The sequence below is a fragment of the Venturia canescens genome, chromosome 9 (genome assembly GCF_019457755.1).
Source record: "Venturia canescens isolate UGA chromosome 9, ASM1945775v1, whole genome shotgun sequence".
In the NCBI taxonomy this organism is placed as follows: Eukaryota; Metazoa; Arthropoda; class Insecta; order Hymenoptera; family Ichneumonidae; genus Venturia; species Venturia canescens.
This window is the reverse complement of record NC_057429.1, coordinates 15,996,930-16,024,292: the sequence shown is the minus strand read 5'-3', so window position 1 is coordinate 16,024,292 and position 27,363 is coordinate 15,996,930. Positions and strand designations below refer to the sequence as shown.

The window sequence follows — 27,363 nt, the reverse complement described above, 5'->3', positions numbered from 1 at the left end:
CTGGTCTTTTTTTCGAGAACGAACTTGGGTTTTTATTCACCAAAAATTTAACTTTATACCGACGCGAGAGAAAAAATTCGTTATTTAATTGTACGACCGATTGAATACGAAAATTAACATAAACGAAAAAAAATATCCCCATTTTCAGGGAGGGCTCTTCTTTACCTACTCTTCCCTAGGTTTTTTCCCCAGAAAACCGTTTTTGCGCAAATGGATAAGCCAATATGTCGAGTAACAGAAACAATTGTAGTGACAAAACCTGTACCACCGTTTCATAGAGAATCGAGTGTGCCCGCGTGCGTGCACGCGTGGTCGGTTGCTCGCGTCCTATTGTTAGCATTTGACTAGTAAAAACTATTCGTAATGCTGTACATAGCTGCGGTTATACGCGTTGCGTGCGTTGCTTAGCGTGCAGCGTTTGCAACTCCGACTTATCTGCATGGAATCTTGCCTGCGCGACTTCAAAGTGATACAGAAACTGTATCGAGCTCGGAACTGTGTCAAACTATCCGCTATGGAGTAGATTTACTGACTGTCCGTCTTCGCTTGCCGACAACCCCATGGCTTTAGGACCGTGCGTTAGGTGCTTTGCTTTGCGTTGCGTTGCTCGGGGTATGCTTGCATCTTAGCTCGCTTGCGGACACGCGCGCGTGCGAGCATACACAAGACTCTCGAAGCTATATTACAGGCGTCACAAAACTCTTTCTGTTACTGGCCCTTGCCTCGATACTATTTTTCACGAATTACCAAAATTTTATAAATACTCATTCATGTGCAAATTTTGTAATAATAATAACATCGAGTGCGAGGACTTCCCTATCGGCTTATCTATATAGTTGCGTCAAAAAAAGGAATCTCAGAAATTAAAGAAAAAAAATGTATATTGACAAGGAGCGAATCATTATTTTTTATTAAATTTCAACTTTAATATTCGTTACGTTATGTTTTCGTGTCTTTTATCGATTCGCACGATCTTAAGTTCTTTTATTTTGTAATTTAGATGACCGATCAGTTGCTTCAGCGAGATTGAATTTACTGTTAAAATTATGAAATAACTGTTAAATCTACAATAATTGATAAAATTATGACTGTTACCAATTTTTATTGGTTTCTATTTTATTTGTTTATCGATTGATTGAAAAAAATTAATTCGTAAAAAAAGATTATTTTAGTCATTCAGGATAAAGTAGGATTCCACGTGTCGTATTTCGTGCCCCGTTTTCTCAATGCACTGGAATGTACAATGCGTAGCGATAACGGCACGCTCACGTTCCGCGCCAGTCCTCACCCTACGCCCGCCGGGCAGTGAGTGAAGCGAAAAGCGAAACGTATTGTGCCTCTCTCCCGGACGGAGCTCCCCCTTCCTGTGCGCGCCGAGCGGGCCGAGCGACGTGAGTGAAGCGAATCATGTTGCGCCTGCGCCTCTCCCCTGTCTCGAGCTCCGCCCGATGTTCGCCCGTCTCCCCTCTCTCCCGCTGGCTGACCGAACGCCTCTATCCCCACTCTGCTCTGCTACTACGCTATAGCGAATAGTCCAAACGTCCAAACACGACCAAGCGTAAACGCGTGAAAACGTAAACACGTGAAGATTGGGAATTTGGACGGCGCAAATTCCCCATAGTTCATCTTTTGTTGTTCACAGAGAGATTAATAACAACTTTTATCGTTTTGAATCTCGACGTAAACATTCGTTGAACAAAGAGACGCGTTATCATAGTTAAACGCAAAATTCGTGCTTATCGCTAGACAAAAATTCCGAAAAATATATATATAATATGTTATATTATATATATATGGATGTACATATGTTCAAAAATTCAAGTCACATGTGTATATACAAACTGTTAGTGCATGACTGATGTACATATATGTGAATATTTATTATTCCCGTAATAAAAATCCAACGTGATTTTCTTTAATCGTACTAATTCATATTCAAGGGCTCATGCAGCACTTCAATATTTGAATTAGCGAGTGATCAGCACTGCTGACTCCAAAAAATACAACCCGACGCTCTATCTGTACTAAATTCATTAATATTTATAACGAATGGTAAAACAGAAAGATATTTTCTATCAGTATCATGCTTCTCTATGAATCTTCGTGTTCAAGCCCAGTGATGCCAATGCAAAACTTCAATGGGGAATATGCACGGTGGTTTTAAAAACTCCAATCAGCGCCACCCCTTCGAATCGAAGTTTGAAGTTTGAAAACACTTCAAAAGTTGCTGCTTATGTTTTCTTGTGCTTACAAGTATCGTAATAGTAAATAAACAAATATAGAGGCCTATGAAATAATATAAATCATTCACATTGATCCAGGTAGCTTAATTTCATCGTAGAAAAAAAAACAGTATATTTAGTTTTTGAAAAACTTCATTGAGACATTACGAAAAGCGATCGGAATAATTCAGGTTATAACCTAAAAGAAACGTAAACGTTTTGTGCAAGACAGTGAAAAAAATAATTTTTCTACCTTTTATAAACGTCGAAGATCCACGATAATATTATTCAGTATTAACTGTACATCGAAACATTTTTAATAGTGACCTGGGAAATCTTGTCAGATTATAACCTAAAAACGCGAACCTAAACGTTGTACTACGAAATTGAAATTGTTTAATAATTTTTGTTTGTTCATGTTTGAAGGATATTTTGAATTATCAAAATGAGCAAATACAGACGTAAAGAATCGTCGAGCGAAGACAGTGACAGTGAAGAAGAACGCAGAAAACGAGATATTAAGGAACGAGATGAATTTGCTACACGGCTCAAAGCAAAAGATGATACTAAAGTGCGCAAAGTTGCCATTCCCATGGGTTCGGGTGCCGGTAAGATTTAAAAACATTTATATAATTCTTAACTTTTTTTATAATCATGATATATTGACCAGTCTTTCTATACACATTTTGAGATAGCAGAGTAATCTCGTTGAAGAAAAAGTGACGGAATTCATAATTTGATTGCATTCAACTGTTTTCAAATATTTTCCTCAACTCTTGCAGTGCAGGCTTTACCAGACTGAAGATTATGTTTCATTATTGCTTACAGCTGAAGCTGCGAAGAGACTCAAGCTTATGGAAGATGATTCAAAAGTCAAGCTTGTACCAAAGTTGAGGGTGGAATCGCGTAGAAAATATTTGGAAAAGAGAAAAGAGGATAAAGTTGCGGAGCTGGAGGCTGATATTTTAGACGACGAATACCTTTTTGAAGAGAAAATGTAAGACTGAGCACCGAATGTATTTTACAAGTTCAAAAAGTGAAATGTTCAACTCACTTCGGTATTATAATATTCTTTGATTCTACTAATTTCCAAACTATTGAAATTAGATTAACTGAACGTGAGAGGAGAGAAAGAGAACACAAGAAACAATTACTACAGCTGGCCAAAGAACATGAAAAAGCTAGAGAATTGGAAAGAGTTCAAAGATATCATATGCCAGAGGAAAAAGGGAAAGGAGACAACAAAAATGAGCAGATGGATTTGGAGCCAGCTCAATCGGAGCAGAGTAAATGGGAGGCGGATCAAATGACGTCTGCTGTTTTTCGATTTGGTGCAAAAGATCGAAAAGGTATGATTGAAAAAACATTTTTTATCGTAAGGAAATTGTCATTGCTATGATTCTGTAAGCAGAACAAACAAATGAAAAAGAATTCCAAATATCAATTCGCTGTTGAAGGAAAATTCCAACAGTCAGCTTCCCTAGTCGTTTTCCGCTATAATTTTAACGGATTGTTCCAGCTAAACAAGATTACGAGTTGTTGCTGGAGGATGAGGTCGAATTCGTTCAAGCTTTGCGTATGCCAGGTGATTCGAAAGAGAAAAAACGTGAATTAGTACCCGAACAAAAAGAAAAAGTTCTAACAACGATAGAAGAGACGAAAAAGAGCTTACCAATTTACCCGTTCAAAAATGACCTCATACAAGCCATTAAAAATCATCAAGTTTTGATAATCGAGGGTGAGACTGGATCGGGAAAAACTACTCAAATCCCTCAATATTTGTACGAAGCCGGCTTCACCGACGATGGCAAACTCATCGGATGCACGCAACCGAGACGAGTCGCTGCCATGTCCGTTGCTGCTAGAGTCGCCCACGAAATGGCCGTCAAGCTTGGCAACGAAGTTGGCTATGCCATTCGATTCGAAGACTGCACGTCGCAGCGAACCCGAATCAAATATATGACGGACGGTACACTACACAGAGAGTTTCTTAGCGAACCCGATCTCGCGTCGTACAGGTAAATCATCTTTCTTGGTCAATCAGGGAAATAATGACTGTAGTCATTTCCATATTGGTTCTAAAAGAATATGGAAATCATTTCAAACATTTGAAACATGAAAATTCCGTTTCACTTAAAAAAATATGTGAGTCAAATGTTCTTTATTAAATTCTTGACGATGACAATGAACCCGACAATTTTATCAAAACGCATTGGTTTATTCGAACTGCTACGATCAGACAAAGTTTCACGTGTTTTCATTTGAGTTCCCATTCTCGCAGGAAATTCAATGAAGCATTTACGAATACTGTAATCAACTAATATTCTGTTACACACTGAAATAAAAATACTATTCGAAATTGAAATTCAGTCAGAATAGAACGATGTTGAGTAACTGGAAAAATATAATATTTTTCATCAAGTTTTCATGCTCAGATTCGAATAGTTCGTGAGTCATAAAAAAAACCCATGTGATTCGCCTTATTTTTTGAGTGCAAGGAATTTGTGCAAACTTTTATTATTATTTCTTAAAAACTGGAGACATGATACGATCCAAATATTACATCAGTTTCTTGGCAGAGCAGTTTGTAAAAATCATTTCATTCCGACTCGCTCCATTGTTTTGGAGAATTTCTTCCCCTAGCAAGACTGCGGTGGGTTGTTTTCCTCTCGTTTGGCACCCTCGGTCCCGAAACGAGCAGACAAATACTTGCACCGATCTGCAAAATAAAATTTCACATACATTTATAACGGAAACGGTTGTATCGAAATATTGATTATTGAAATTAATAACAATGTTGAAAAAGCAGCCAATCAAATGCATCTTGGAACAAAATGACTTTTGACATCAATTACAAAAATTTACAGAGTTACTGGAACTCGGAATTTCACGAAAACTTTGAGTTGGAACTAGAGCCAATGCACTTTTATTTTGTGAACAGTTTTGGGAGCTTTGCTGATATTTTTCGTACAAGCTTGGAAAACCTAAATTGCAGAGTAAAAATCATCCTAATATTTTGATTAAAAAAAAAAAATAATGATTTCAAGTTTTTTGTACCCCGAAGATTAAGTGCCAGTATACATGAATATTTTTTGAAAAAATACACTTTGAAATAATATTAAGTAATTGTAATTCCAATAACCTCTGGTGCATTCACTAAAAAAATCTAATTTGCGTTGTTTGTTTCTCAATTTCAGCGTGATGATAATTGACGAAGCTCACGAGCGAACTCTGCACACAGACATTCTGTTCGGACTGGTAAAGGACATAACGCGGTTTCGTGCAGACTTGAAGCTCCTAATATCCTCAGCAACATTGGATGCGAATAAATTTAGTGAATTCTTTGACGATGCGCCGATATTTCGTATACCAGGGAGGCGCTTTCCCGTGGACATTTATTACACGAAAGCGCCGGAGGCGGATTACACGGACGCGTGCGTGGTTTCGATATTGCAAATTCACGCAACGCAGCCGCCCGGCGATGTGTTGGTGTTTCTAACCGGGCAGGAGGAGATTGAAACGTGTCAAGAAATGTTGAACGAGAGAGTCCGAAGACTAGGAAGTAAATTGGCTGAATTGCTGATACTTCCGGTTTATGCCAATTTGCCGTCGGACATGCAAACGAGGATATTTGAGCCGACGCCAAAGGGGGCACGAAAAGTTGTTTTGGCGACGAATATCGCCGAAACGTCGCTGACGATCGACAATATCGTTTACGTAATCGATCCAGGATTTGCGAAGCAAAATAACTTCAATTCGCGTACCGGAATGGAAAGTTTAATGGTCGTACCGATAAGCAAAGCTTCAGCGAACCAGCGAGCTGGACGCGCCGGTCGTGTCGCACCAGGAAAATGTTTTCGGCTGTACACAGCTTGGGCTTATCAACACGAACTGGAGGACAACACCGTGCCGGAAATACAAAGGATAAATCTCGGCAACGCTGTCTTGACCCTCAAAGCTCTCGGCATCAACGATTTAGTTCATTTTGATTTTCTTGATCCACCACCTCACGAAACCCTCGTACTAGCTCTCGAACAGCTCTACGCACTCGGGGCTCTCAATCATCGCGGAGAGTTGACAAAAATGGGACGAAGAATGGCCGAATTCCCACTCGATCCAATGATGGCGAAAATGTTACTCGCCAGTGAAAAATATCGATGCTCCGAAGAAATCGCCACTATCGCCGCCATGCTTTCTGTCAATGGCGCCATTTTTTATCGACCCAAAGACAAACTCATTCATGCCGATACCGCCAGAAAAAACTTTCATGTCCCCGGCGGTGACCATCTCACTCTTTTAAACGTTTACAATCAATGGCAGCTGTGCGATTTTAGTACACACTGGTGCTACGAAAATTTTATTCAATATCGTTCGATGAAACGTGCCAGAGACGTTCGAGAACAACTCGTTGGACTTATGCAACGCGTTGAAATGGAACTCATATCCGGCATCACCGAGACAATCAATATTCGAAAGGTATGTTACTCAATCCTCAAATTTTTCAATGTACAAAGTCAGTTTGTTAAAGTACTGTTGCGAAGATTAGTCCAAGATTTCGATTCGAATCCTAAAGCCACTAAAATTTACTTATTTCAATTGCCAAAGCACATTTTTATTGAGAAATACGACTCGAGGTTGACAAATGATGTGTTTTTCATTTTTAGGCAATAACAGCAGGATACTTTTACCACGTTGCACGTTTATCAAAAGGTGGACATTACAAAACAGCGAAACACAATCAAACCGTATCGATACACCCAAACAGCTCACTATTTCAGGAATTACCCCGCTGGATATTGTATCACGAATTGGTCTTCACAACAAAAGAATATATGCGGCAGGTTAGTACACTTTGCGAATCTTATTTTTCAATTTTTTTCCCCATTCAACGTTTCTACATCATTTTTCGGGTTTCTACGATCTCATCGCCTCCCTTTTACTTTTACTCTCGTTTCACAAACTTTTCATGACCTTGCAAGCCCTCCGAAAGTTCTGTCAGCAGTTACTTTTCCCTCATGCACGAGGGCCCAGGGAAACCGTAGAAAACCTGGGTCGATATTGGCGGAAAGTTTTCGAGGAAATAATCACGAAAATATCTGAAAGCCATTTGTTATGTCGTTTTGACAACAGTGCACAGAAACTAATTTAGTGAACAGCATTACTGCGGGGAGAGATTTAACTTTGTTTCAACTTCAAGCAAAATTTTTGTCAATATTATTTCTTCAGTCTACGATGTTATTTTCGTCATAATTGGAACACAAATTTTAGAGCGAAATTTTGCAATATCAGTGACTTTAAGGGAAATTCATGCACATTTTTGTTTCCCGACATTTTATTTTGCTTCTCTTACTAAATATCACTAAATATTTCAATCAACGAAATTGAAGTTTGATCTGCCATTTTTAAGGTTGTGGATAACAAAACAAAAATTTCATTGGTTGACAAAATATCGTCAAATATTTCCAAAGTTAAATAGAGCTGGATTCGGCACTTCTAGCTGAAATTAATTGGCGAACGCCATTGAGAATACTCCATTTTTACTCCGTTACTTTCACTGTCATTTCTCACTGTTGATCATGTTTCGAAACTCGTTTGATTACAGGTCACTGAAATCGAGAGCAAGTGGCTGTTAGAAGTGGCACCGCATTATTACAAACCAAAAGAACTTGAAGACTCGACGAATAAAAAGATGCCAAAAGTTGCTGGTCGAGCGCGCCCCGATGGAACGAATTAAGCACTTTTTTAAATCTATAATTCTCATCGTGTGGAGAATTATCGAATGTGATTAATTTTTGTACAGCAAGTAAGAATAAACGTTACTTTTGTTCTAAGAACGTTGCCAATGAAGTAATAAAGTTATACATGTGATGTTTAATTATATTTAAAAATATTATCTTTCATTTTTTACATCGTAGAATCATGACAGTAAGTGAAAAAATTATTATTCCAAAACCTTTTGATCTTCTTCTTTCTGAAGAATCTTTTAATTTTTTTCCATCAATCACTGAAATTAAGTTCATTTATCATGCATTTAATATACTCAGAAACCAGGGATTTTTCCACTCGTCGTCAAACCCTGCACCCTAAAGACAGAATAGTGTAGCCGAATACTTTTTCACAGGAAATTTAAACGTGCTAGAAACATAGTACTTTTGTTCCACGTCCAATTATTTCGGGTCTACCGGGTCTACGAACAATGAATGAGTCATCAAACGTTGATAATTAACTCAACGAGAATGAGTTTTACGATTTTTTTTCTTTCTATGGAAATTGTACAATTTCTCCGATATTTAGGGAACTGGTGAGCCTTTCTGTGTATGATTTGTACAAGTTTTTTGTATATCGATATGGATCGAAGTTTAGATCAATACGAAGCGATTTTGACCAGTCAAAGGGTCCTACGTCGCTGCGTTTTTGCATTACAGCGCTTTGAATTTTTTTAAAAAAAGGGGGAACTAAATCACTTGCACGTGTCTGCCTCTGGGGCTGATGGTCACAATCATCCTGAACAAGAAGAAAATTGAAGAGGCAGACATGTGCGCATAATAATATTTTTTAAAACATTTTTGAAGCCCTGTCAATTGACAACGCAGAGACAACATGCTGGCAGACCATTTTTCTGTGGTCCTTCTCATTATTTTTAATCGAAAGATTAAGGTCTGCAAAGTGTGCACTTCATATACACTTTTTTAATGATAAAAATAACTTAAGTCATTATTTACTACAAAAGTCTTTGATTTTCTTTGCTGATAGGATGATCGTGACCATCAGCCCTAGAGGCAGACATGTGCAAATGATTTAGTACCCCCTTTACTGAAACAAATCCTTAATGTTTCTTAGGGTATAATTGTTGCTATTAATGTAACGTCTGCCAAGTGTGCTAATCATATAGAAATTTTGCTTGCCAGCTCCTTAACATGAAATAAAACTAATGTATGTTCGAGGCTAATTCTTGAATCGTACAACCGACGATTAAAAAAATCGACAGTTTTTCATGTTCGCTAGTTAACATGTTAGTTCGATGCATGGGTCTCCGAAATAATTACATCACTGATGAGACCCGAATGAAACTGTAAATTTATAATGAGGACAATTTTCGGTTGAAGCAACGATCACGATACCAGATCTTTTCGGTGATCTTTAATCGTGCCTTACGTATACGATTAAAATAAGAATCGCTCAATTTCTAGCAAACCACAGAACATAATTGTGACCTACTTCTCTCTTTCGTGGTGTATTTTGGAGAAATAATTAACGACTTTTTTGCTTAATTACAGGGAGCTGCAATGAAGTCGAGCCGCAATGAATTAAGAAAACGAATTTTTTTCACTACACGTTACATTTTTCGTTATAATCGTCACGTAACAAGCCTTTTATAGCTCAAACGAAGACTTTCATTTTTTCGTTGACCATCGAGAGTTACGAAACGTTCGAGGATCCAAAGACAGGATAGAATTTCGGAAAAATGAATCTTCGGACGCCTGACCGATCGCCGATGGTCAAATTCCCCATTTTGGTTTTCGTGTGCAACGGTTTTTGGTGTCCCATGTGGTTTTCAACGACAAAAAAATTCTTTTATCACTGTTACACCGTTTTGAGTGCTTTTTTCGTCACGAGCTTTATGCTGGCGCAATTTATCGATACGCTCGTCAGCGCTGATACGATCACGGAATTTGTGAACAATTTTATCACTTTTATGCCTACGATCAATGCGCTTTGCAAAGCGTTAAATCTTCTGGCGAAACGCCGAAGAATTATTGAACTTATGCACGATCTTGATAGTGAAAGATTTTACGGTCATAATTCTCGAGAATTCATGATACTGAAAAAGTGCAGAAGATTGAGCAGGTTAGTGCTACGATTTAATAACATTTTTATTCACTTCTCAAAATATCGATTTATTTATTTTCTTCGATCTTCAACGATTGAGACTTCTACATTAGGAGCAGTACTTGAAATTTTCATCATGTCATTTTCGATTAAACATTTCTGAGCGTTAGCCAATGATTGCCTGTCACAAGAGTGTTAAAATCAATAGAGCAATGAGAAAAAATGATCAAAATAAAATTTAGAATCAAATGGTTTTTATTGAGGGAAGAATATCGATCGAACTTTTAGGAAAAATATGGAAGAAAAATTGAACTTGCACAAACAAACATGGAGCCAGTTTAATGGTGTCGAAAAATGTGATGAGAAAATGATAAAAGCTGATTGAAATGGTGATTTTAAGTTTGAGCTTTTCAGTGAAAAAACTGAGGTCGCTTAGACCCAGCGTAACGCAAGAAGGTGAATGTTTGTCAAAAATCATCAGAATAATTCTAACGAATTATGAGGAAAACGAGAAAAAGTATTTTCCTTCCGATTCATGAATTTTTCGCAACGTGAAAAAAGTTTGCCTCAATAATATTTTCTTATAGTTTATTTTCAGATTTTTTCATTTGCGAGTTCTATGAAGTATAGAATTTTTCTTAAGGTTTTTCAAATTTCAGATTCATCGGTGCCATCATCACAGTCAATACGCTGGTTACTCTCGAGTGTATGGTTTTTGGACCAATTGTGAAAAATCATCAATCACGAAAACTGCCGTTCGGGGCGTGGGTGCCGTACGACATTAACACCGAGTTTTTATTTTGGCTGACGTTAATGTGGGAAAAAGTCTCAGCGAGTGCAGTTGGTTTAGCAAACCTTGCGAATGATGTTCTCAGCATATCGATTATGATGCATTTATCCGGGCAGTTGGATATACTCAGTGATCGATTGATCAACTTAGCTGATGATCCTCCTGGAGTTGCTTCCAAAGAATATTTCGACCAACTTTACGAAGACGAAGATTCGGATCGAGAGAAGAAAATTCGAGATAAATTCGTCGATTGCTTACACCATCACATGTCGATATTCCGGTGAGACTATACTTTGAAATTGAGGGATTTTTTTTGGTTTTATTATTGCTCATTCATAAAAAATTAATTCCAGTAAATCTCGCAAAGTTTTAGGGTATTAAGGGGGCTCCTGCTTCAGAAAGTCAAAAAAATACCTTCTTCAATACTTCTTAAAAAATACTTTCTTTTTTCTACAATCTGAAATACGCACATGAACGAACTCGGAGCACAATATCGACAACCAATGCGTCTATAGAAGCTTCAAAAATAACTCGCACTTCGAGATTTCGTGACAACTCTTCTTTTATGAAAGGATTGACTATTCCTTTTTCTCAGTGCCATTACACCGATATAAACTTTCTTTCGCACAATAAAAATGTTCCCTAGGTCATGTGTAATCATTAACTAGTCAAGTTGAAGTATAAATTTCATCTTTTATGATATGCTTAAAGCATTTTATTATATTCTTATGATACAAATATTCTCAATGTAATGGTTTATTAATATAAAAATTTAGACTTAAAATTAATCAACATAAAGTAGTTGCAAACTTGATTGGTCATAGAACGACCGAACACTTTAAGAGGATGGATCAGTCGACTAACCTCATTTGGAATTTTCGAAATCGGAATTCTTCGATACAGTTTGACCGATTAAAAAAAGGCTCTGTCAGCCTACGCAGAACGATGGCAAAAATCGACTGACAGAGCCTTTTTTTAATCGATCAAACAGTGTCAAACAATTCCGATTTCGATATTTGCAGCTATCTCTCTCGCACTCACGGTTGCGATATACCGACTGATCCATCCACTTAAAAAACGAATGCGAATACAAAAATCTTCAATTCTTTTTTTCTAGTTGGCGTGAAAGTGGTAGACTCCGACAAAAAAGTGTGGGGAAATCGGATTGCTGTTTGCTTCACTAAATTTTTTCGATTCCCATTGATTGGATGGAGATTGTTTCCTCGAAGAAGTTTAATCCATTGAAAAAAGTTTATCGAAAGTGGAGTATTGAAAAAAAGCTCGATCGGAAGTGGAAACGTCTCACACGAACTCAATCAGAGTACAGGAAAAAACTTACAAAAATGACTCCGAATTCGGTGGAACTTCTTGAGATTATTGTTCCAAAAGCGAGCCTACGAAGAGTAACTCGATGTTTAGAGATTCTCGTTATTGGAGGCTCTTTTCCTCCTTTAGACCTTTTAGACGCGGTAGTCGCTGGAGAACTGAAGAGCATTTTTCACCAAGACTTTTTCGCTACCCCCACTCGACGAACGAAGACTGAATATTGATGGGTTCATTTTGTAGGTGGAGGATCGAAAAGAATATTTCATTACTGCAAAGAACCGGTCGATTCTCTGGACATACATTTGCCAAGCTGTATTGTTATTCAGGCATAATATAGCAGGCTAAACGCATCTAATTTTCCATGCTACATGTGATGACTCGATACAAGTTACGACTCGAGTAATATAACAATTTATTTCAATTCCCCATGAGGGTACATTGTGACATGTACTTTTTACCTCTTTCCGTATCATTAGCCGCCAGTTATAAAATGCAAATGACGTAGGAAGGCATTTTTCGTGGCATTTTTATAAAGCTACTGCTTGAAACAAACTTTCGACGAGATAATGACGAAAATAGTTTTCTCCGTTGTGAACTTTTGCCAAGTTTATACCGAGGTCAAAGTTCGTCAGTGCGACCAAAGACGTCTCTTTGCACGTTCGATCGGAGATAAATTTAGCTCAGCAGACATGCATACGTTGTCATTGAATTTTAAGATTCTTCAATTTTATGGAATGTGGCGACCCTTGATGTGGTCTTCTGGTTGGAAAAGCACAGTTTACAACTTGTACACGACGATTATGGTTTCGTGCTTTTATACGTACGCCTTAACGCTGTTCGTCGACCTCGTCGTTTCATCCGAAAATGTCAAAGAATTCACTCACGGTTCTTACATGTTTCTTTCGATACTTGCGGGCTGCGGTAAATCTGCGAACGTTATAAAACAACGAAAAAAAATAATCGATATAACGAACGTACTACAGAACGATCTCTGCAGACCTCGCAATGACGATGAAATCAAAATTCAGACTGATTGCGAACGGGATGCTAGGTGAAGTTTCTAGAGAACACTTTTCAACCCGTCAGCAATTTTGGGGTAGGGTTCAATATGTCAAATAACCAAATTATAGAGCGCTCGATATTTCGAAATTTTAAAAGTTTTAAGATTTGAGAAAAATAAGTTATTCGAAATTCTTAGTCCCGATCGACTATTTAACGGATTACGTGTTTAACCAAATGTTCCTTCTTTGAATTCGTATTTTACTCGAAAATCTATATTTCGATAGTTTTCATTCCGAATGCAATTTTAACAAACCAGACGAATGTCAAAAGTTCAGATTTTCGAATTCAAAATGAAGAGTAATTGTTCTATGGACAGACCAGAATATAGAGTAGCAAAAAAACGGAAGTGAATTTTTCGAGCCTGTAAAACTTGGATATGCAGAATAGGGATGGCTCGAAAAGTCGAAAGTCAAAATGGCGATGTTTGAAATTGGAGATTACCAGTCCGAGTGAGACTCGTGTATTTTTAGTTCCGCTGCATTTCTTTATTTCGATCGGTCGACTTTTTGGTGTTTCAGTATTTCAACCTCAGTAATATTTTAGTCTTTCGTTATAATATTTTCGAAATTGTGAATATTCACAGTATTGCTGATTGTACTAATCTATGAATCGAAAGAGTGCTAGTCGAATTTTCGGAAAAACGATATTTTAGTCGTCGTCTTATGGGCGATTGTTAAATTCTATTTTCGATGTAAACGAGCTTCGAACCTTGAAGTTTCTACTTTATTTATTTTCGACTTTCAAAGCTCTAGTCGAATCGATCTGTCTCCATATTATTATTCGAAGTTTATAAACTCGAGATTTCAGCTGTTCAAATTTATAGTCATTTTAACATTTTATTCCCACCCCAATTTTGCAAAAGTGATCGTGGCTTTACTAGATACGAAAAAAAGAATAAAAATCGAAATTTTGAATTCTCGAAGAAAATTTGAAATTCTCGAGTGATTTTAAAAGCAGTGAATGACAAAAAGTCCCGCAGCCTGACTGCCGATGGGTTAACTGTGATTCTAACACTTTATTGGATCCTCCGTTCGTGTAATTATGCATACTCGCCGAAGTAAATTAGTTGAGGTGGAATTGTTTTTAGATCCAACACTTTATGGTACTCAGCCCTCGGGGGGATAACAGTTTCTTTGATTATACTGAGATCGTGTATTGTGGATATACCAGAGCGTAATATGCTCTTCAAAAGTTGGCTTCCCTACGACGTCAAATCTTCAGAAACAGGTTTCTTGCTCGCCTACATCCATCAAGTAATTGCTCACTCAACTGGAGCTGCAATAAATAGCACATTCGATACTCTCGTGCCTGGCTTCATGATGGAAACTTGCGCTCAGATAAAAATTCTCAAATATCGCATAGAATCTTTGCCACGAATTGTCGAAGCGAGAAGAACGCTGGGGCATGAAACGAATGAGGAATCTGTACGGGAGCGTCAGTCTCTAGAGATGGAATTGCTCACCGAATGCATAAGACATCACGTCCAAATATTTCAGTAAATAAGAAATGCATCAATTTTTCAATATCTTTCTACATGGAGCTTCCTTAAAAGCACGTTCAAAGTAACGACTGTCAAGTTCGTTCGAATTTCAGGTTGGCTGACTCTGTAAACGAAGTCTTCAGTAACGTGGTTTTTCTCCAATTCGCTTTGAGTTCTCTCATACTTTGTGTGAGTGCCTACGAAACATCGGCCATGAAGCTATTCAGTGCTGAGTTTGCTGCTCTCATGCTTTATCTGTGCTGCATGCTCGTGCAGATATTTGTTTATTGTTTCTACGGTGGCGAACTGACACTTCAGGTGTTGTATTTCAATATTTCTACACCTTAGCAGCCCGGTATTCAATTAATCGTATTATATGATCGGGGATCGATTACTTTTATCAACGACGATGAAAAATTTGGATAAAATGACAATGTAAAAATGGCTACGTTACTCTTTTTCGGGCAATCGTTCTCAAAGTGTCATTGCTGGGAAAATATAATTACACCAATGCAAGAAATTCGATCGAGGAAAATTTCTTAACGATGGGCAAAGAGTGTCGATAGAGCATTGCGCGAGGAAAGAAAACCTATGAAAAGTTGTTGAATTTAGAGCGTGGACATCTGCGACGCGGTTTATCGAATGGATCAATCGCTTCTGAGTATCAGAACGAAAAAGAGCCTCGTGATGGTGATGATGAGATCTTTGCGACCGATCACATTCACCTGCGGCCACATCATCACGGTCTCCATCGATTCGTTCAACCAGGTTGGTCACATTTGCTTGTAGTCATCCTAATATGTCATTATTTTCAGCTACACATTTTTTATCTTAGCATATGCAATCAGTAGCAGAACTGTTGTTTCAGCTCCTTAAACTATCGTATTCGGTTTACAACGTTCTCCAACGAGCGTCGGAGTGAGTCTCGATAAAGTGAACGCACGAATCAATGAAGATGGAATAATCTTACGATAAACCTGCTAAATTATTGAGATTATCAATTTCTGAATGTTTTTCTATATATTAAAATTTATCATTTAAATATTAAAAATAATATTATTATTTAAATATTAAAAATAAATATTATTAAAATTATAATTTTAAATATTTTCATACTTTTTTTATATCTTCAAATCAATCATTAAGGGCGGGGGTCCTGCTTTAAAAAGTAAAAAAATTGGATAGACGGAAATGACTCACTACAGCTAACTTTTCGGTATAGTTTCAAGAATATTTCAAAAGTACAAAAACATTATTTAATGTGAGAAATTCTAATTTGTACGTGGTTTGTGCGCTAAGTCTGATTGTCGAAGTTTCTCAGCTGCGGGCAATTCGGAGATCATAATTATTATCTGCAACAAAAGTTCCAAATTTTTTTTCCATTTCCATTTTTTTCGAACAATGCTTCCCCCAAAAGTTATTTCTTTCAAAATTTTTTTCCTAAAATGATTTATTCCAAAACTTTGTTCTTCAAGCTTTTTTTCTGAATTAGTTTTTTCAAACATATTTTTACACTATTAAAAAACCTCTGAAATTGGTTACTTATGTGGGTGAGCATGTGGACACTCTTCGCATCCTTGTCATTACACACGTCAGAATGACTGCTGAATATTATTCTATAATAGATTGGAATGGACAAAATTAATGAGTCTGGAGTCTACCAAAGGGAAGGCCATTTCGCCCTTAAGGAGGGTGGATCGTGACGATACAATGTTGCCATGCTAAATCATGTTAAAAATATAAAAAATTTCAAAATGATAAAAATTTAATAAAATTTGGTAGATGTATTCTTTTAAAATATATAAGACAATATAAATCTTTTTAGATTTTTCTACCGCATAGCTCTCGAGTAATTGAACACTAAAGTTCACGTGTATAAGCATAGAGTTTACATGTATAAAGTTATACATCCCGTACATAAGAACTTCGATTTAACGCTCAATTATTCGTTAACCATGTGGTAATAAAAATTGAAAAAAATTGTATTTGTATACTTGATGCTAGAGAATTTTATCACCAAATTTGATCAAATTCTGATTATTTTGATTTCGTGATCCACCCTCCTTAAGGGTTTCACTGATACTCGGACCGAGCAGTAATAATTGTTGATTCGCAGGATCTACAAATGCCACTTTGGCATCACTCTTCGCACAGCCAAGTATTATTGTACAATTCCACTAAATTTCCATTCCATTACAATTTTTATTCCATATCCATCATCATTTTTTATTTTCCTGATCGTATTATCCGATCCTTGCCTGTCTCGCTTGAATCCTCGTAAGCAGCGATGCAAATCGACAATTACTATCCAGGCATTGGTGGAATCAGAAAAAAGTTTCAAAAAATCCTGGCAGGGTGGGTACTCACACTGGAGCATTTAAGGTATTTCTTTCACGAACCCGAATATTCTACATACAACTGATTTTAAATAACAGTAAAGTAAAAGTGCATGCGAATAAATTGGCGAAATTTGAGGTCAGGTTATCGAACATTTAATGAAGAATTAAAACTTCAAGAATCGTAAAATTTATACGGGAGCTCATGAAGATTCCATCATCACCACATTTTTATTCAATAATTTACATACTAAATATTTCGAAATTGAATCAGTCCAAATTTGGAGTGTTTCCAAAAAATACGCTCATGCGAAAGGAATACCTTACGGACCTTCCAGGTCAGCACTAGTAAATCGTGTGTGCTTTATCTGGATGGCAAAATTCTTGAATGCAGGGTATTTCTTCTGCAGACTTTGTAGCCAGTCACCAGCGAACTGAAATGACTTCGTAAGAAAACTTTTTCGATGTCCCCACTTCGAAGAAATATGGATGCAGATTAATAGCTTACTTTCGTAAATTGTCAATGCATAAGAATATTCTATAGTTTCGTAAAATGCAAATTACCTGGACGTACTTGGCTATTTTATTATTTACGCATTTTACGAGGCGGGGCAAAGGTTTTTATTCCTCTCCGGGCCCTCTACGACGAGCTTACACACGATACATCTGCTGCAGCACGATAACAATTTTCCTAATTCTTTATCTATCCAGTGCCATAAAACATACATTTTCCCCTGGCTGCGGTATTAATCAATGCTCATCAAATACAAATGACATAGAAAGACATTGTTTCGTCGCATATTTTCCGATCTCCTCCCCCCCGCACAATTGGGGAAACGATTACCTCAGTCGTGAACTCTTACGGAGTTTTTTCTGAGGTCAAAGTCCGTCAGTGTAATCGAAGGTTTTGCTTTGTTCGTTCGACGCGAAATAAAATTACTTCAACAGTGAGATGGATACGCTGTCGTTGAATTTTAAAATTCTTCAAATTTATGGTATGTGGGGAAGCTCATTTTGGTCGGTTGGCTGGAAAGCGATGGTGTACAACAGTTACACCATCGTTATGATCTCGTGCTTGTACTCGTTCGCTTTATCCGAGTTCATCGATCTTCTTGTATCGTCCGAAAATGCAAAAGAATTTGCTCATGGCTCTTACATGTTTCTGTCGATATTGGGAGGGTGCGGGAAATGCGCGACTGTGATAAAACAACGAAAAAAAATTATCGATTTGATGAATATGCTACGGAATGATCTGTGCAGACCACGGAATAGCGAAGAAGTTCAAATCCAGGCCGCTTACGAACGCGAGGCTAGGTGACGTCTTTGTTGAATTTTTTTGTTATTAATTTTTTTTCTCTATTAAGGAAGATGATGCGTTACTTGTGATTGAAAAAAGAAACTGAACTTTCTTGCTCTTTTCGTGATGAAAGAAGCGATTCAAATTTATTTTCGAAATTATTAAAATAATGTGTAACTTATTTGTTGAGATTGATAAATTTTTAATATGATGATAGCGATTAAAATACTTTCGTAGTAAAATCGTCAAGCAAAATGTGACAACAGCCAATTTCTATTTATATGCGTACACATTTCCACATTTTAAGGTTGACCTATCGCAGCAGCTAGTCAAGAGACACCTTATTATTTTGAAAAGTTTAAATTAACTATAGATGATGGATTTATATATTATTTTATTAGTATTATCAAAGTCCATGATTTTTCAAGTGTGTGTCGTGATGATTTATGAAACATCATTGTTCAGGAATTGGCGGGGCTTTGGCGAGACCGTGATTTCCGCCGCTGACGTCGCTAGTTCCCGGGCTACGTAAATTTCGGAACCTCATTACCATACGTCGATTGTCCTCACGGGATTGAGGTGACGCACGACGCACGCGCGAAGTGCGGGCTCATCGATCACTCTCGTTAATCGATTAGTCTTGATCCGGTCGTTCAGCGTGCTGACGTGTTCTTCGTCATCGAAATTCTCTCTTGGCACACATCAACGGAAAATTACGGGTTTTCGGCATAAATATTGTGTTCGATCGATTCGGGACAGTTTCTATCTCAGATTGATATAACTTTCGGGATTCATTACCGCGGGATTACAAATATTTTTTGGGATTACATCTCGGGCACTTTTGTGAGCACGCTTTGGCCTCTTTTCACGTCGCACGTGTGTTCGACGACGACGACCGGGTCACTTCTTACTGGTCATATCTCACCGGGCTAATTCTCGGGCCAATTATTAATTGTCGGGACATTTTTTCATTGTGTTTTTATCATCGACTACAAATAAAGAACATCGTTACATTTTTAACCCGGCTCCCCCTGCGTCACTTATTTTCCCACCAACACCAGATCTTCACGCAACAATAATTTATTATGAAGTTTTTAATGTCATTCTCATTTGACTCGCATCGTCCAATCAGCCATACTCCTAATACATATGGCAACGCTGTCTCCTTCGCTTACCATTTACCATCCCTTTGTGCGAGGAGGTTATGTTTAACCATAGATCGACACAATGTTCGGCTTGACCAGAAACATTGTCTTCAAACAAATTTATTTTTCGTAGCATTCTGTTTTTCGGATAAGAATTCTCAATTCGACTATCCAATGAATACAGTTTAATAGTTCACATATTCGAATCCGTTCCGTGTTATTCGAGGTTATGTAGCGTTGCCACCTTTACGCAGCCAGAGCGATACTCGACTAAATGGAAGATTTTTATTTTATTTGTTCGGCAAACCTTGTTTTTTTTTTTTTTATTCCAAAATGATCCTCATCATTTTTTTAACATTTGAGAATTCTTTTTTAAAACATATCTAATCGGAAAAATTAGTTATTCATGGCTCAATTTTCTGTTGGAGCGCGGTCTTCATAACCGTATGTTAAATTTCGAAATTTTATCGATTATTTATTGTTATAACTAGTCGATGGTGCGCTCAAAAATTTTGCAGCCATTTTCCTATGCACTTTAAGAGGATGGATCAGTCGGTATATCGCAACCGTGAGTGCGAGAGAGATAGCTACAAATTTCGAAATCAAAATTCTTTGACACAGTTTGACCGATTAAAAAAAGGCTCTGTCAGTCGATTTTTGCCATCGTTCTGCGTAGGCTGACAGAGCCTTTTTTTAATCGATCAAACTGTGTAAAAGAATTTCGATTTCGAAAATTCCAAGTGAAGTTAGTCCACTGATCCATACTCTTAAATGAAGTTTGCGATAGGTCCACCTTAGACGAGCTGACTCATGGTGTTGTCACACCTTCCACTGTTCGTGTCATTGTTACTTGTTAACTTCAAATAAGTGTTTTTCTTTATTACATTCCCAAGTTATTTTCACCAGCAACAAGAGTTTCTCAAGACATCATTGATATTTAAAAACATTATATTTTCTTATTCTCGTTTTTGACTCTCGAAAGTTGGGAGGATCCTATTTCAGTAAATTGAAATCGTCGCACTGGAGCGTGCTTGACATAGGAGCTTATGCATAAGGCTTCAAAAAATGTGATTTTTGTTAATTGTTTTTTCAACAACTAAACGGTAGATCCTACAATAATTCCGGTAATAGATGAACGCTGAATGTTTCTAGTATATTTCCAAATTTCAACTCTTAAAGTTGGAATTTTCGATTTCCATTAGATTTGCGTGGTCTTCCTTAAATGACAAGTTTGAAAAAAATTGACGGCGGGCGGAAGGGAAAACAAAAATGTAACTTTCTTGTGGTCGGTCAACTTGATTTATTACGTGTGTGATTTTCATTTAGACTTATTACTTCATGGTTCTCTACTCTTTGCGGGATAACGGTTATTTTAATTACGTTAAAATCGTTAATTCTGGATGTACCCGAACGCAATACGCCCTTTAAAGGTTGGCTTCCTTACGATCGCCAATCTTCAGAAATCGGTTTCTGGCTCGCATATTTTCATCAACTGGTTGCTCTCTATACTGGTGCTGCAATCAACAGTACATTCGATACCCTCGTTCCTGGTTTCATGATGCAAACTTGTGCTCAAATAAAAATTCTAAAGTACCGCATTGAAAGTTTACCACAAACGGCTGATTCAAGGATACTACAGCATGAAAAGAATCACGGAGAATATTTTCGGGAATGGCAGTCTCGTGAGTCTCAATTACTGATAGATTGCATAAGGCATCACGTCGAAATATTTCAGTAAGCGAGATAAAAATATATCGTTTTTCAATTTAATTGCATGGGGTTTCCGAGAAGCATGGAAAACGATCATCGAGCTCATTCAATTTTCAGATTTGCTGATACCCTGAACGACATCTTTAGTAACATAGTTTTCTTCCAATTTGCCTTGAGCTCTCTCGTACTCTGTGTGAGTGCTTATGAAACATCGGGCATGAAACTTTTCAGCGCTGAATTTGCTGCTCTCAGCTCGTATCTGTGCTGCATGCTCGTACAGATATTTGTCTACTCTTTTTACGGGGGCGAATTAACACTTCAGGTGTTGTATCACAAATCGCCAATATTCAAATTATTTTTCCTCATATTTGATCCATGCAAAAAACTCTTATCAAATCCAGCTTCTTAAATTTCTTTGAATTTCGGTTTCAACGGAAAAATGTTCAACAGATTGAACAGTTCTTGAGAGATGATTATTGAACGATCGAATTGAATTAGAATTTTCGATCTATAATCAGGAACTTTAAATTTAGAGTGTGGACATATGTGATGCCATCTACCGAATGGACCAAACCTTTTTGAGTATCAAAATCAGAAAAAATCTGATAATGATGATGATGCGGGCCTTACGGCCAATTACATTTACCTGTGGAAACGTAATCACGGTTTCCTTAGTTTCGTTCAACAAGGTTAGTATTATTTGATCTTTCATATTTTTAAAAATCACTTCGTTTCGACACATTTTTTTCCCTCGCATATTAACTATCTGAACCATTGTTCTAGCTCATTAAGCTCTCGTATTCGGTTTACAACATCCTCCAATGATGAGGAAATGCAATGAAAACTGGTTAATCTCAAAATAAAAAAGGAAAATTGTTGAGAATACAGCTGTGCGTATATTCCTCGAAATTCTGGATTATGATGATTCCAAAAATAAAGGTTACGAAACACGACTGAAGAATAGCGCATTTCCATCGGGTTTCTAACGTGTTAAAAAAAATTTTCAATCACGAAGGAATATTTATGTGTTTTTTGTAGTTTTTATAAAAAATATAACTAGTAATTTTTCCCAGAATTTCATACGAGCGTTTTACTTTGTAATTGATTTTAAATACAATTTTCACTCTGATTTCCTTTTTGGAAGTCACCATAGTAAACACTCGATTTTCGTTTTTGATGGAAGTTTCAATGTGAATATTATTTTACACAATTCCTCGTAACGTAACAGCGAGAATTGCTTATCGAGTGGTATTTTATTGTGTTAAATATGTCCTCTCTCCTTATGGCAGCCTCCCTACGGAGGAATTGGGTAAAATTCTTGAACATCTTTCTATTCTTCTTTCGAAACTGGTTTAAGGTAGTTCATACACGAAACGATTTTCTTAAGAAAATCTTGAAATTTGCACAGAGTTATTTGAATGAGTAGTCGACTCACACGTATATCAAATTTTAAAGGGTTCCTCTTATTGGTTATTCAGATAAACGTGTTTAAATATGAAAAAAAAAAAATACTCGGAGTTATAGGAACTGTGCGTAAAAAATCATTTATCTTTCCATATAACGAATGAACGCTTTTTATGAAGCTTATGAAAAAGTACACGAAAACAATCAAGTGTAGAATAAAGCTTTTCGAAAAAATTCGAGACGATTGTCTTACTAATAACAAAGATAAATTACGTTAAAGATTGAACGAAATTGGTAATGAGCACTCGTATAACCTCACATTTGCTTATTTCGGCATTTTTGGCCCCCGTGCTTGGCCCATTCCTGTCATAACCTTCTGTCTTTTTATTAACACTTTTTTCTTTACCTATTTCCCTTTATCCTCTAAAGGGATTTTTTACATAAAAAAACCATAGTATTTTCGCCAGGGACGAATGAAATTTGAATAGCTAGTAATTTCATTCACCAAAAAATAAATTGAAAAAATGTATTTAAAATTCTGAATTAATAACTCTGACAATAATTTAGAGTGATAGTATCTTTAATTAGGAAGTAGAAATCGACCGAATTTCGACACCCATAAAATACGATCCTACGGGCATGATCTACCTTAAGAGTATGAATCAGTTGACTAACCACACTAGGAGTTTTCCAAATCAAAATTCTTTGACACAGCTTGACCGATTAAAAAAAGGCTCTGTCAGCCTACGCGGAATGATGGCAAAAGTCGACTGACAGAGCCTTTTTTTAATCGGTTAAACTGTGTGTCAAAGAATTTCGATTTCAAAATTTGCAGCTATCTCTCTCGCACTCACGGTTGCGATATACCGACTGATCCATATCCTCTTAAATCACAATTGTTGCGTCTCTAATAACCCTAATCTATGCAACATTTGGATGTTCCAAAAAAACTTTGAATCTCTCTTCAGAACGGAAATTTTCAATGATTCAATTTCAGAACGATTTTTTCTTATACAAGTGTTTCCCTTTGTTCCTTGAGACTTTGTGAACGGTCACCGAAGCACTGAAGAGAATTTCCAACAATTTTTCATCGATATCCCCCCCCCCCCCCCCCCCCCCCGCCCGCCGCGAGTCGACGAATGCCGTATACGAAAATTGATGGTTCAGTTTTATTCATTGCGAATCCGAAAGAATATTGCATTATTATGGGTACAAACTGTGGATTTTCTACATTGTACATTCATTATTCTACTGTATTATTCATGCATAATATACCAAAGTGAACGTTGAATGTTTTCTTATTTCATATGCGACGAACTTTGTAAGCTACAGCTGCAGCAAAGCGACAATTTTCTCAGTTGTTTTCCTACCTGGTACAATGTAACATAGACTTTTTTCCCTCTATTCGTGGCTCTAAGCAATGTTCATTAAATCCAAATGATATAGAAATTATTTTTTGGCGTTTCTTCCAATCCTCCCTCATAATAACGAAAATAATACTTTCCATCGTGAACTTTTATGGATTTTTCCTGAGGTCAAAATCCGTCAGTTTAGCAAAAGATTTCACTTCGGATATTCGACGCGAAATAAATTTATCAACAGTATAGAATGGATATGCTGAAATTAAATTTCAAAATTCTTATTTTCTGTGGAATGTGGCGACCATCGACGTGGTCCGTTGGTTCGAGAGCCGTTTTTTATAACTGCTACACAATACTCATGGCCCTTTCTCTTTATACGTTTCTTTTGTCCCAATTGGTCGGTCTCATTTTGACGTCTGAGAATGCTGCAGAATTTTCTCATGGTTCTTACATGTTATTTGCTGTTATTGCGAGCAGTGGAAAATCTTTAACGGTGATGAAACAACACGAGAGAATAATTCATCTGATGAAAGTGCTTCGGAATGATTTATGCAGGCCTCGTGACAAGGAGGAAATGAAAATTCAAGCCGATTGCGAACGTGAGGCTAGGTAACGTTTTTATTAAGAATTTCTTACGAATTATTTAGTACGAATTATTTTGTATCTTGTCACGAATTTCACGAATTTCTTTGTATCTTGTCAATTTAGAGTTTGTAACAAGAAGCCGTAGAAAAAGAAGGCGGGGAAGGGAGGATTTAATGTAATTTTAAGTTTCCTCATAGTCGGTTGCAACCTCGTAGTCGGGAACAACTTTCCAGGTGTAATTATTCTCCAGATTCAATACTTTCTGGTACTCTGCTCTCGGAGGGACAACAGTTTCACTGCTTACACTGAAATCGTTGATCGTGGATATACCTGAACGCACCGTACCTTTCATAGCTTGGCACCCTTTTGATCTGAAAACCTCAAAAGTCGGTTTCTGGCTCGCATATTTTCATCAACTGGTTGCTCTCTATACTGGCGCTGCAATCAACAGTACATTCGATACCCTCGTTCCTGGTTTCATGATGCAAACTTGTGCTCAAATAAAAATTCTAAAGTACCGCATTGAAAGTTTACCACAAACGGCTGATTCGAGGAAACTACAGCATGAAAAGAATCACGGAGAATATCTTCGGGAACGACAGTCTCGTGAGTCTGAATTACTAATAGAATGCATAAAACATCACGTCGAAATATTTCAGTAAGCGAGATAAAAATATATCGTTTTTCAATTTAATTCCATGGGGTTTCCGCGAAGCATGGAAAACGATTATCGAATTCGTTCCATTTTCAGATTTGCTGATACACTGAATGATATCTTCAGTAACATAGTTTTCCTCCAGTTCGCCTTGAGCTCTCTCGTGCTCTGTGTAACTGCTTATGAAACATCGGGCATGAAACTTTTCAGCGCTGAATTCGCTGCTCTCAGCTCGTATCTGTGCTGCATGCTCGTACAAATATTCATTTACTCTTTCTACGGTGGTGAATTAACACTTCAGGTGTTGTATATTATAAATCGCTAATGTTCGAAATATGTTCGATACTTCATTAGTTTTGTGGACAAGGAAAAATTCCGATTGGGAAAATTGAACAAAAATGAAGAAAATCATAAAAATTACCTTAAAACCTTTAAAAAGTTACCTCCAATGTGGCTTCTTTTCCCGAAATCTCAATCGCAGGAATTTCGATTCAATCCTTACGGGATATTTGATGAGAACAAAACATTCTTATGTCCGAATTTTGTGTGTGAAGAAAAAAAACTCTATGGATTAAAAAGATTTAAGAGAACGGATCAGTCGGTATATCGCAACCGTGAGTGGGAAAGAGATAGCTGCTAATTTCGAAATCTAAATTCTTCGAGCCTTTTTTTAATCGGTCAAACTGTTTCAAAGAATTTCGATTTCGAAAATTCCAAGTGAGGTTAGTCGACTGATCCGTACTCTTAAGTCAATGATTATCCTTAATAATCTTTGAATTCAGAGCTTGGATATTTGTGAAGCCGTTTATCGAATGGATCACGTTGTTTTGAGTATCAGAATCAAGAAGAATCTGGTAATGATAATGATGCGGGCATTGCGACCAATCACATTCACCTGTGGCAACCTCATCACTGTGTCCCTTGTTTCGTTCAATAAGGTTTGAATCATTTGGTCTCCTTTTATTTTAACGTTCTTAACGCTGCGGCGTATGCTCGTTCCTCTTAAATCAACTATAGTTGAACTATTATTCCAGCTCATTAAACTTTCGTATTCTGTTTATAACCTTCTCCAACGAACAACAGAGTAACTATATCAACATAGATATTAAGTAGAATAACATAAATTTAAAAAATTTCACAGAACAGCAAAACAATAATTTAAGTTCAACTCTGTGAGTAATTGTTTGGATTCAGGCTGTAATAACTCGAGTTTTAATCACAATAAAAACTTTTAACAAATCTTCATTCAAGTTTTCCAACGTCCTGATTCTGACAATATTCACACTGGCTTCCACTTTTCAAGTATCACCCTGTTCTCAGTCAGTTTCCATGTGAATTTTAACGTGAAATTTATCTCATTGATATCATCGAACTCGACATCGTGTCATCTCTCCAGTGCAAAGTGTCCAAGTGCCATTTGAAATTTGGGTTTGTTTGGGCCAGTTTGAGTTCGGTTTCTCTTTGGGCTTTTCGGGGTTTGGTTTTATTCGGGCTTGTTTGGTTTTGGGTTTTGGAGGGTTGACGCGCTTCGACACTTGGCACGATGTAGAGTTACTATACTTGAAGACTTTCAACGATGAAGAGATTATACCATGTAGAATTGACACCCGGCCGAAACGATTCTGCGGAAAAGGTCTCCAACCTCTCTCATTTGGGCCTTTTTGAACAGAATAAGATGTTAAAATCTTCTTGTTGAAGATGTTAAAATCAGAGTTTCTTCATCTTAACTCACCGAGGTCACACTTTTTAGAAAAAATAATATCATGTAAAAAATTTCTAATCCATTTTTCAAAATGGCGGAAAAATCAACAGAGGTCATGTTTCAGAAAAAACAATTTTTTACTAAAAAAATCACGACTTTGACAATCCTTTAACTAGCTTCCTCGGGCGTAAATAATTTAGAAATTCTAGATTTAAGTTGCTCCTCCGGTCATTTCGACTCCTGGTGATCACGAAGGGTGAAAAACAAGTCGTAATCGTCACGACTGTAATAAATATACTATTACTTCAACATTCGGATTTCCTAAGAAAACCTCTCCCTTCTCTCCTCGAAATCGAAATTTCTCATAACCTTTTCTTCTCGGATACTTCCGTCGTCAAATGAATTGCTCTGAGCCGTCGAGTACCATCGATTTCGTACTTTTACCAATGTCACCCTTT

The 27,363-nt window shown here is 37.1% G+C and overlaps 3 protein-coding genes across 4 annotated transcripts; all 3 read left to right on the top strand.

Moving 5' to 3' along the window:
* Positions 1-2,197: 2,197 nt before the first annotated feature.
* l(2)37Cb (lethal (2) 37Cb) lies at positions 2,198-8,097 on the top strand. 2 transcript variants are annotated; one of them, XM_043429461.1, is made up of 8 exons: positions 2,198-2,321; positions 2,649-2,830; positions 3,051-3,219; positions 3,330-3,571; positions 3,742-4,240; positions 5,420-6,698; positions 6,887-7,063; positions 7,825-8,097. In XM_043429461.1, the coding sequence occupies exons 2-8, from the start codon at positions 2,668-2,670 to the stop codon at positions 7,954-7,956; spliced, it is 2,661 nt and encodes an 886-aa protein (XP_043285396.1). In that variant the 5' UTR covers positions 2,198-2,321; positions 2,649-2,667; the 3' UTR covers positions 7,957-8,097. The 2 variants fall into 2 exon arrangements, with proteins under 2 accessions (XP_043285396.1, XP_043285397.1); XM_043429462.1 differs by lacking the exon at positions 2,198-2,321 and adding an exon at positions 2,326-2,413.
* A 1,590-nt stretch (positions 8,098-9,687) lies between these two features.
* LOC122416615 (uncharacterized) lies at positions 9,688-12,026 on the top strand. The gene is made up of 3 exons (XM_043429684.1): positions 9,688-10,070; positions 10,712-11,122; positions 11,960-12,026. Exons 1-3 carry the CDS (start codon positions 9,688-9,690, stop codon positions 12,024-12,026), a joined length of 861 nt encoding a protein of 286 aa, XP_043285619.1.
* A 786-nt stretch (positions 12,027-12,812) lies between these two features.
* Positions 12,813-26,392, top strand: LOC122416614 (uncharacterized). The gene is made up of 15 exons (XM_043429683.1): positions 12,813-13,219; positions 14,318-14,725; positions 14,824-15,028; positions 15,323-15,478; positions 15,579-15,628; positions 17,995-18,360; positions 20,815-21,222; positions 21,316-21,520; positions 21,732-21,887; positions 21,982-22,020; positions 24,205-24,572; positions 24,799-25,206; positions 25,300-25,504; positions 25,986-26,141; positions 26,238-26,392. Exons 1-15 carry the CDS (start codon positions 12,858-12,860, stop codon positions 26,289-26,291), a joined length of 3,546 nt encoding a protein of 1,181 aa, XP_043285618.1. The 5' UTR covers positions 12,813-12,857; the 3' UTR covers positions 26,292-26,392.
* Positions 26,393-27,363: the final 971 nt, after the last annotated feature.

Bases quoted from the DNA above. Each gene is read 5' to 3' on its own strand.
- LOC122416615 (XM_043429684.1), top strand. From the start codon at position 9,688: ATGAATCTTCGGACGCCTGACCGATCGCCGATGGTCAAATTCCCCATT. The intron at 10,071-10,711 runs GTTAGTGCTACG...TTCAAATTTCAG, and splicing joins AAGTGCAGAAGATTGAGCAG to ATTCATCGGTGCCATCATCA. The intron at 11,123-11,959 runs GTGAGACTATAC...CTTTTTTTCTAG, and splicing joins CATCACATGTCGATATTCCG to TTGGCGTGAAAGTGGTAGAC.
- LOC122416614 (XM_043429683.1), top strand. From the start codon at position 12,858: ATGCATACGTTGTCATTGAATTTTAAGATTCTTCAATTTTATGGAATG. The intron at 18,361-20,814 runs GTGACGTCTTTG...ATTTTCATTTAG, and splicing joins GCTTACGAACGCGAGGCTAG to ACTTATTACTTCATGGTTCT. The intron at 21,223-21,315 runs GTAAGCGAGATA...TTCAATTTTCAG, and splicing joins CATCACGTCGAAATATTTCA to ATTTGCTGATACCCTGAACG.